Raw genomic sequence first — 11,094 nt, 5'->3', positions numbered from 1 at the left:
ATTGCTGCAAAAAAAAAAAATGAAAAAAATTGCTCCTATTTTGATTTGAGCTGAGTGTCAGGTTTTTTGTTTTTTGTTTTTTTGTCACGGAGAGCCTACTAAATAATGCATATAAATTAGAATTTCATAAAATAAAATACCTTGGAGTCAGAGAGCCAGGTCCAAATCCCAGACCCCTTACAAGCTGTCTGACCTGGAGCAAGCTCTTTGACTCTCTGTACCTCAGTTTTCTCATGAGGGAGTGGGAATAATAGCATCCACCACACTAGATTCTTGGAAGGATGAAATAAAATAATGCCTATAAAGTACTCATCCCAGTGCTAGGCACATAGGAAATGTTAGGGGGAAATGTATTAGGCTTTTTAAGGAATCCTGCATCAATTTTTTTGTACAGAAAATACTCCTTTCACAGGAAGAATCCTTGTCTGATTTCTATCTGGTGTGGGACTTACATTTTTCAGTTCCTTTTAGAGCAGGACACGACTGATTCCCACAGCCATCTTTCTCAGGAATGGAGGCCACAGAACGTGGTGCCAGGGATCTGAGTTTGAATCTAGACTCTGCCAGACACTAGCTACATGACAACACGCAAGTCCCTTACCCTCTTAGGGCCTCGGTGTCCACTTCCTTAAGTGGGGGATAATGATGCTGTTTGCCTTATCGGGTTGTGAGAATTCAAGGAGATACTCCAGAGGGTGCTTGCATAATAGTGGCATATAACGAGGATTTAACAAATGTTAGCTGCTGTGTCTAAAATTATTATTGATAATAAAAATAATAACTTTCCAAGTCAGGTTTGCATGTTCGATTCTCGAACAGGCCAGTTAATCCTGGGGCAAAGAAAAAACGCCCTCCCAATGCCAACGCCTGAGCCCCTAGGCCCGGACTGCCATCTTGCTTGCAGCCACCCTTAACCCCCGGAGGGATCAGGGCAGAAAGACGGCTCAGGGTAGACCCACGCCCAGCACTGGGAAAACAGATCACAAAGCATACAACGCAGGTGCTGGATCAATAACACCATCTCTCTGGAGGGACAGGGAATGAAGGAGAGGATGAGGAGGCCACAGAGCGTCTCCTGGAATTTGGCACCTGCCTGGCCTGAGAGACCAGTAAGGGTGATTCCGGTGTGCCCTGCCTCCCGCCCGCCCTCATGCCTGCCTCTGTACCTTACTGTCCAGCTTCTTCATCGTCACGAGGTCCAGAGACTTCAGGGAATGGCCCGTGGGGGCGATGAAGTACAAGCAGGCGTGGATTCGGGAGTCGTGGTAGGTGTGCAGGACCCTGCGGATCTTCAGCTCTTCCTGCAGGTAGGCCTCGAACTGGGCATCAATGAACTCCACGATGGGCTTGTAGCTGGGGAGGGGTCGGGGGAGAGCAGGGACATGGCCCGACCGCTTCCAAACCCGGGCTTTCGGTACAGTCCCTTCTCGAAGTTTGAAATGCCCTGGGTCATCTGACTCTTCCCGTCCAGCTGCATTCCCTCCATCTCCCTTCGATGGGCCGGCCACCAACTTGGTCGGCGCGGGAGCTGAACTTCTGCCTCTGGGCGTACCTTTGCTCTGGAGTGCCCGCATCTCTCTTCTCATCCCACTCCTGCCCTCCCACACCTCAGGGCCATGGACTGTCCACCTCGTCTTCCACACAGCCTTCCCCTGTTCTGCCAGAAATCCCTTCTGTGACCCCGGAGCATAAACAAAAGTAATTATGCTATGGGATCGCTTACTCTCCCTTCACAAGGATTACCGTTCCCTCAAACAGACTGCGTCCCTCTGAGGGGCAGGGGCCACGAAGGGCTCTTCTGTCTCCCACATGGGGCCCCGATGCAGTGTGGAGACCACTGGCAATGTCTGTGGGTGGGCTGATTGTGCTCCGGGCGGGCTCCGCATCTGTGCTCCCTGCGTCTCCCCCCCTGCCCCACCGTGCCTAGTGTGGGAGCTGGGTACCCGGTGGTGGTGGCCGGGACCTGTCCTTGACCCACTGCGGGGGAATCTCGTCACGATGCTCTGGGTTCTGCTCAGTCTTGCTGGGTCTCCGGCACTGCCCACATGGCTCTCCTAAGGTCCATATTTTTCTGGTTCTCATTTCCTCCAAGAGTGTGACTTTAAAATCTAAGCATGTGGACAACATTTGGTAAAGATTGCCCCCCCACACACACACGTACACACACACACACACCCAGCTCACTGAGTCTCCACACAAAGTCCCCTTCACCACCCCAAGTCTTGCCAGGGCGTCTTAAACCAGAGCCAGTCTTCTGCTCCTCCCCGTCCCGGGAAGCTTCTCTCTTCTCTCCTGGGCCTTTCCTGCCACCCCTGCAGCCTCCTTCTGCTCTAACTAGGTCGGCGTGGCTTCAGCCCTGCCTCTGCTCTCATCCCCCCATCTGTCTGCCGCCTCGCCATCCAAGGCTTCCTCCCTTGAAGCCAGAAGAGGTTTGTAACCCAAGCAGTGAGCTTGTAGCTACAGCATCGCCAGCTAGAAACAAGACCGAAGGGAGCGGGGACTGGGCCAGGGCTCCTCACCTGCAGCAGCCCTCAACCTGAGCCTTTCCGAAAGATCCCCCTGGTAGAGAAGGGAAAATAGCTTTAAAAAAAAAAAAAAAAAAGAATCGACAAATCCTAGATTCTGAGCGCTACATACAGACAAGAGATCCAGGTGCAAGTTATCTCTAGAGCCCCAGAGAAAATTCTAAATATAAAATCCTTTTTTTTTTTTCTTCCTTTGATCCCTCTGAGCCAAACATCATTCTGAAGGGTAACAGCATCCAAGAATCTCTTGGTTGCAGAGATCCTTAGAAGGTTCCTGAAGAATTAGGAGCAAGCGTGGGGGATGAGTCCCTTTGACTCCTCTAATTAATTTTTGGATGATTGGCTCATTTGAATTATCGAATCATGGCACTGCTTCTTTTTTTTTTTCTTTCTCCATTACATAACTTTTTTTTGTTACTTCATTTTTTTGTTCTGTAAAAGGAACCAAAGGAGAAAAGAGTGCTTTTTGAGTTTTTTCTCACCCTCCCTCCCCCTCATCTCTGGTGATACCCTGGGCCTATCTTTCTGCAGCTGCCTCAGGCCCTTAGGGGGTCCCTGGATCAGACCAGCCAAACCAGCCAATCAACCAACAGCATTTGGTCTAGACTAATCATAATGGGTGATTCATCTTTGTCTTACTCATCTGTGTATCCTCAGTGTCCAGCGTGGTTATCTGGAATCTAGTAAGGATTCCACCCCACTCTGTTGTGCTCACTGGCCCCCAGTCCATGATAAACCGAATCCCTTATTCACACAGGCAGTCTCTGCAAAAACGTTTCTTTCTCCCAGGTCATACCTGACTCCCCTTCAAAGATGGAGCTTCCCTCAGATACCTTCTCAGCTGGAAATTTCTACATCTCTCACACCCAAGTTCCATGGAGGGGTGGAGAAGGCAGCTCTCTTCTCGCTCATTATTCCCTGGCCTCCTACAATCTCTTCCATCTGCTACAAAAACCCAGCTCTAAGGCGCACCTGGGGGGGCTCAGTCGGTTGAGCGTCTGACCCTTGGTTTTGGCTCAGGTCATGACCTCGGGGTCGTGAGCTCGAGACCCGCGACAGGCTCCGCACTCAGCAGGGAGTCTGCTTGAGATTCTCTCCCTCTGCTCCCCCTGCTCATGTGCACGCGTGCAACCGCGCGATCTTCCCTCCCCTCTCTCTCTAAAATAAATAGTCTTTTAAAAAAACCCAGTCCCAACATAATCCACCCCTCCTCATCACTACTGTTTGTCTTTCACATTTTAGGGCAGGTGCTCTTTTTTTTTTTTTTTTAAAGATTTATTTATTTATTTGTCAGAGAGAGAGAGAGCGAGAGAGCGAGAGCGTAAGCAGGAGGAGCGGCAGGCAGAGGGAGAAGCAAGGTCCCTGCTGAGCAGGGAGCCAAACGTAGGACTCCTGGGATCATGACCCGAGCTGAAGGCAGACGCTTAACTGACTGAGCCACCCAGGCGCCCCTGGGGCAGGTGCTCTTAACCTGGGGTCCACAGACTTCCAAGGATTCACAGGATCCATGAACTTGGATAGGAAAACACCACCTCGTTTTCACTGAGCTCTCACTGAAGCTTAGCAGTTTCTTCAGGTACAAATGTAGGTAACAATCTACAGTAATTTTAGCAGTACCTGTGATTTCACAGTCAATAGGAATCACTGATATTTCTGCTTCCTATTACAGTTGTTGCAAATATCTCAAAATAGCATTTATACTTACATACCTTCTAAATTATGATAGTTATTAGAGCTGCATATAGATATTACCTCAGGAACTAATAAAGAAGGACATAGATCACTAAATCACAATTTGAAAATATTTTGAGAACTGTATTTTTAGTATAATGGGCATATTTTAGGCATTTAAAACCATTATTTGAAGTATGAGTCCATAGGCCTCACTGGATTGCTAAGGAGGCCAAAGGCACAAAACAGTTCCTGGTGTGGGGTGCCTGAGTGGCTCAGTCAGTTAAGCGTCTGCCTTCGGCTCAGGTCATGATCTCAGGGTCCTGGGATCGAGCCCCACATCGGGCTCCCTGTTCAGCGGGGCGTCTGCTTCTCCCTCTCCCTTTGCCCCTCCCCCTGCTCATGCTCTCTCTCAAATAAATAAAAATCTTTTATTAGAAAATTATTTAAAAAACAATTCCTGGTCTGGACACTACTTCTTACTCCTTCCGATAATGGGGATAAAAAGTGACTGTGAAGGCTTCCCAACAATGTGACCTTTAAGCTGCATAAGACAGCCATGGGAGAATCTAGGAGAAGAGCATTCCAGTGGAATAACAAAGGTAATGGTCCAGAGGCAGAAGCGAGCTTGAGGAGATCTGCAATAGGAAGAAGGCAAGGGAGCTGGGAGCTAGTGCAGGAAGGGAGAATTATTCACAATTGCCAAAAGGTGAAAACAACCTGGGGCGCCTGGGTGGCTCAGTCGGTTAAGCGTCTGCCTTCGGCTCAGGTCATGATCCCAGGGTCCTGGGATCGAGCCCCGCATCGGGCTCCCTGCTCCGCGGGAAGCCTGCTTCTCCCTCTCCCACTCCCCCTGCTTGTGTTCCCTCTCTAGCTGTGTATCTCTCTGTCAAATAAATAAATAAAATCTTTAAAAAAAAAAAAAAAAGGTGAAAACAACCTAGTGGCCATCAACTGATGACTGGCTAAACAAAATGTGGGCAATCCAGACAATGGAATATTACTCAGGCTCTAAAAGGAAGACAATTCTGGTGCATGCTGCCCTGGGGATGAACCTTGAAAACACCGTTCAAGTGAAAGAAACCAGACACAAAAGGATAAATACTGTATGATTCCACTTACAGGAGGTGCCTAGAATAGAGTCATAAAGAAAGAAAATAGAATAGTGGTTACTGGGGAAAGAGGGGAGAAGGGGATGGGGAGTTAGTGTTCAGTGTTTCCTTTTGGGGAAATGAGAATGTTTGGAACGAGGCAGAGGTGATGGTTGCACCACATTGTGAATGTATTAAATGCCACTGAATTGTTCACTTTAAAATAGTTCATTTTATGTTGCGTGAATTTCACCTTATTAAAAATAAGAACAGGGGCGCCTGGGTGGCTCAGTCGGTTAAGCATCTGACTCTTGATCTCAGGGTCGTGAGTTCAAGCCCCACACTGGGCTCCATGCTGGGCGTGGAGTCTACTTAAAAAAGGGGGTGGACCAAGAACAGTAAGAGATGAAGCAAGCGAGGTAGCAGGGGACAGATCACATCGGGTCTGTGGGCAGGATAGAGTAAGGGGTTTTTACTGTGAATGAGGTCTTCTGTTCCATTATGTTTTCTAGTTAGTTATTGTCAGTTGATAAGAAGTCCATGGTTTTCTTCATGTCTCTTTTGAAACTGGCTACCTAGGGATGCCTGGGTGGCTCAGTCGGTTAAGCGTCTGCCTTCAGCTCAGGTCATGATCCCAGGGTCCTGGGATGGAGTCCTGCATCGGGCTCCCTGCTCGGCAGGGAGTCTGCTTCTCCCTCTCTCTCTGTGCGAGGTCTCTCTCTCTCAGATAAATAAATAAATAAATCTTAAAAAAAAGAAACTGGTTACCTAACTGAACTGGTATTCATTAGAAGTGTTTTCCAGATGATTGATTACCTTGGGTTTCTTAAACAGTCATATTACAGAAAACTAATGATTTTACCTCTCAGCGAGCACTTTTCAATTGCCATCTCTCTGGACACTGACGACCAGTCCCTTCTTGAAATACTGCCCTCTGGCTTCACTGCCTTGAGAACTCTTCTTTCTCACTCGCCTTAAATCTTGGCCTGTCTCAAAGGTTCCATCCCGGACCATCTTTTGCCCTCATTCTACTAACATCGCACACACATTATCCCTGGGTGGTCTCGCTCATTCCCACGGCTGCAGTGGTCACCGTCCCCCAATCACGCTTGCTAGACGCCCGCAGGTCATCCCAGTCTCCTCCCTCTCCCACGTGCTGTCCTCGGTGTAGCCCCACCTTCAGAGCCCCGCCCCTCCCCCGCTGGAAACTCACAAGGCCCGGTCACAGACACTGTGCTTGAGCACAACCATCTTGGCCAGCAAAACCAAGGGGGCACAAGGTCAGCTCTACAGGAACAAAGCCAAACGTGCGGGCTTGTTGGAAATGCAGAGACCCCAGTCCCCAGCCCAGACCTACAGGATCGGAGTCTGCGTCTTCTCAAGAGCCTCAGTGGCTTGTATGCCACTTCTAGACCATTCCATCGTCTTCTGGTGGCGCCTGACCCACGCAGTCTCTCTCCCCGTTCTGGGTGACAGCAGTCAGCAGTGTGCTCGTAGACAACCCATCAACCTGCAACCTCTTTATTGCCTGATTGTCTAAACTCCACAATCTTCGGGCTCCCTCTACTGCAGCCCCCAACACACCTTACCATTGGCCCGATCAGCTTCCCCCAAGACATCCTCTCTCTAACTCCCCGCGCTCTGGCCACAACCTCTCATCTTTCCAACCCTCTTATACCTTGGATCCTCCCAAACCTGATCTTTCACCTCACGGAATCCTCGGGTACCTTGACCTCTCTACTGTCTCATAGGCGATCAGCCCCTCCCTGGCCTCATCTCCTTCTCGGCCCCGGCTGAACCCCGTAACTGATTACCCAAACCACTCTTTTGTCAACACCTTCATCTCCACTACGCCCCTGCCTTCCACCCTCTGGCCCAGCAAAGTGCTGCGCGGAATACATTTCAGGATCTGCCCTCGGCTGCCACACCGCTGCTGTTGAAGTTAGCCAGAGGCCATCACAAAAGTCTTGGCACTCAAAGCCATGGCCTCCAACCTCAGATAGGGCAACAGGACAATCCCTTTACTTGACCTTGATTGGCTGCCTTCCCACTGCCTTTGTTGACCATTCCAAACTGGCACTCATTTCCTCAAGCTCCAAAACTTCACTCTCGAGAGATGGTCTTACCTCCAACATTACCAAAAAACTGGGGCCACCAGCCTCACACCAGCTCAACTTCCTGCCTCAGTCTCTCCCTTCTAGAACTGAATCAGCCCTTCCCCACCACCCTCTAGTCTCATCGTGTGCAAGGCCCATCACCCTCCACGCACTCGCTCTCATCCCTTCCAGGCTCTTTGAGAATCTTGCTTCATCTATCAGCTCCTCACCCCCTACTGACTCCTCCTCAACCTATAAACATGCTGAAGTTTTCCCTCATCTCAAAAGAAAGATCTTTCCTCAACTCAATCCCCCTTAACCACACATTCTCCCCAACTACTGCCTTATGTCTTTTCTTCCCTTAGGAATAGAGTTTGTCTTCTGCACCTACCACAGGGCCTGGCATATAAGAGAAATTCAATAAATATTTAATGGATAAATGGAGATTTTTTGGAAAGAATAATCTACTCATTCATTCATTCCTTCTCATTCACTCCTCAACACATCGTAGACTGTTTTCTACCCTCATCGACATCCTCGTTAACACATTCAATGGATGCATTTGGTCTTGAAAGATAAAACCTTAGAGGTATTTTTTTAAATGTATTTTTTTTAAGGTTTTATTTATTCATTTGAGACAAAGAGATACAGAGAGAGAGAGAGAGCATGAGCAGGGGGAGAGGCAGAGGCAGAGGCAGAGGGAGAAGCAGGCTCCCCGCTGAGCCAGGAGCCCGATGCGGGGCTCGATCCCAGGACCCTGGGATCATGACCTGGGCCAAAGGCAGACGCTTAACCATCTGAGCCACCCTGGTGCCCCCAGATGTATTTTTTTAAATTTTCTTTTTCCCATCAATGCGTATTTCATTCACTCGACAAATAGGTACTGAATACCCACAGTACGCCGGTTCGCTAACCTGTGCGCATCCTACAAGATTTCAAGACTTAGCCCAGCCATTCCTGACCACCTCCTTTCCACCTTATACTCCCACTGGGCTCTGCTGATTGCTACGCTTTTCCCCACAGTTCCCTCCATGTGTCCCTCACTACACTATGTAGTATTTGTATGCTACGTATTAGTCCTTTCCACTAAACTACAACTTCCTTATTTCTTAGTATCCCTGGCACCTCACACAGCTGACATTTAGTATAATGTTATCAACTGAACTAGATCCCCCATATCAATTTGGTTACTAGGTGTTGTGGATTCTTTCTCTTATACCTGCCTCCTCCTCTCTGTCCTCGAAGCTTCTGTTCCTGTTCAAGCCCTCATCCTCTCTCTCAGCCTCAAAAACATCACCCCTGGGGGCGGCCTGGCTGGCACAGTCGGAAGAGCATGCGACTCTTGATCTCGGGGTCATGAGTTCGAGCCCCACGTTGCGGGTCAAGATTACTACAAAAAATAAATAAACTTAAAAAAAAAAAAAAGTCGCTCCTGACCTCTTTGCCTCCCTCTACACACTGCCTTATCTCTTTTTCCCAGTTCAGGAAAGCTTTTTAAATGAGCGGTCTACACCCACTTTATCTGCTTCCTTTTTTAAGACTTCATTCTTTTTTAAAACTTATTCTTAATTGCGTGACCAATACGTATACCTGTGCTCCCCTCCTCAGAGGTAACTACTATTTTCAGTTTGTCGGTTCACCTTGCAGATCTTTTTCTATGCATTTATATGCGGGGGCTGTTTGGTGTTTCATTGGGAAGGGTGGATTTATACAAATGGCATCGTGATCTGTGTATCATTCTGCAACCTCTCTTTTCACTTAATAACACACCCACGTGAGCGTACACAGATCTATTGCATTCTTTTAAACTGCCAAATGTATTCCATGGTACAGTTGTACCATAGCTCATTCAGTTGCTCTATTGGTGGAAATTTCAGCTGTTTAAATTTTTTTTTATTCCCTATCCAATGCTGCAGTGAACACCTTTTCTGTATGTTTTTCATGAACATGTGCAATTGTTTCTCTCGACTGTATTCTTTTTTTTAAATTTATTTATTAGAGAGAGAGAGAGTGAGAGAGAGAGTGAGAGAGGGGGTAGGGTTAGAGGGAGAAGCAGACTCCCCGCCGAGCAGGGAGCCCGATGTGGGACTCGATCCCGGGACTCCGGGATCATGACCTGAGCCGAAGGCAGTCGCTTAACCAACTGAGCCACCCAAGGCTCCCTCGACTGTATTCTTAAAAGTGGAACTGCTGGATCATAGGGAATTCACATTTAAGATTTTAATAGGTCCCACCAAATCTGCCCTCTAAAACATCTGTATCCATCTACATTCCCAGCAACATGAATGAAATTTGCTGGTGTTAGCGGCCATTGTATTTTTATCTCTTATTTTTGCAAATCTGATGGATAAAAAATATTTCATTGTTTCATTTTGCACTTCCCTAATCAGTGGTGACATGGGTTGAGCATCAGTTTGTATGTTAGTTGGCAATTTCTAATTCCCCTTCTGTCAATTACCTGTTTATTTCTCGTAGAACTGTAGAAGCTCTTTTTACACTTTAGAAAAAGCCTTTGTGATACACGTTGCAAATTTCCTCTATTTGTAGTTTGTCTTTACTTTTGTTTATAGCATCTTTCAGTATGCATAGGGTTTTTTTTTTTTATTTTAATACGTTTAAATCTGTCGGTCTTTTCTTATATGGCTTTGGGATTTTGTATCACAATTACAAAAACCTTCTCTACTCCTAAAGCTATAAAAACATTCTCCTATATTTTCTCCTCATATTTTTAGAATTTGTTTTTAATCCATCTGGAATCTATTTTTGTGACTAGTGTTTGTGTGGGATGGTCTCATTTTATTTTTTCCTGATGGATGGCCTATTTTCCCAGCACATTTTCTTGAATAGCCCATTCTTTCCCCGCTGACTTACATTATGCCAAATTCCTGTGTAAACATGAATTTGATCTTGGTCTCACTTTTCTGTCCTATTGCTCTTTTTGTTATTCGGATGCCTTTACTTACTTATCTTCCATTCACTCATGGCAATTTAGCTTCCACCCACAACTTCCCCAGAATTATTATTCCTTAGTGTATTAATGACCTTCATGGTGCCAAACCCAATGGATATTTTTCAGTTCCATTTATTATTCCCTCCCATTATGCTACATGGTACAACTCTCCCTCGATTCTTCTACCAATAAAAGTCATGATCATAACAATATCTTCTGTTTGTTAGTTACTCTGTGCCAGGCACTGTTTTTTCTTAAGAATTTATTTATTTATTTGAGAGAGAGAGACAGCATGAGTGGGAGGAGGATCAGAGGGAGAGGGAGAAGCAGGCTCCCCGCTGAGCAAGGAGACCAAGGCGAGGCTCGATCCCAGGACCCTGAGATCATGACCTGAGCAGAAGGCAGACGCTTAACCGACTGAGCCACCCAGGCGCCCCTGTGCCCGGCACTGTTGAAGCATTTCATATGCCAGACACGTCAAGGATGCCTCACCACAACCCTCTACAGTAGATATTAGTATCATCGTCATCCCCACTTTACAGGTGAGAAAACTGAGCCATAGAGAATTTAAGTGTCTTATAGTGTAAGCTCTGAGAGTTCGTTTTTCTTTTTTGCCATGCAAGTGCCTGATTTAAGTTTTATTGCTGAGGCATCCACTTCAAAGACAACTGACTATCTGGAATAAACACACTGCCAGCCACCTAAAGGTGAAGAGTCAGCCCTCCCTTCGCTCCCCCCCCCCCCCCCCCCCCCCCCCCCCC

At 47.3% G+C, this 11,094-nt stretch overlaps 1 protein-coding gene across 2 annotated transcripts in view; it reads right to left on the bottom strand.

The window, feature by feature from the left end:
• Positions 1-11,094, bottom strand: part of SEPTIN6 (septin 6) — a 38,248-nt gene that overhangs the window by 23,678 nt on the left and 3,476 nt on the right. For both annotated transcript variants that reach the window (XM_044911986.1, XM_044911985.1), the window contains exon 2: positions 1,167-1,353. In XM_044911986.1, the coding sequence (XP_044767921.1) occupies positions 1,167-1,353 (187 nt within the window). The remainder of the gene's footprint in view (positions 1-1,166; positions 1,354-11,094) is intronic.

Source organism: Neomonachus schauinslandi, chromosome X (assembly GCF_002201575.2).
Source record: "Neomonachus schauinslandi chromosome X, ASM220157v2, whole genome shotgun sequence".
NCBI classification, from domain to species: Eukaryota; Metazoa; Chordata; class Mammalia; order Carnivora; family Phocidae; genus Neomonachus; species Neomonachus schauinslandi.
The sequence above is the reverse complement of the archived record's forward strand: the minus strand, read 5'-3'. Positions and strand labels throughout refer to the sequence as shown.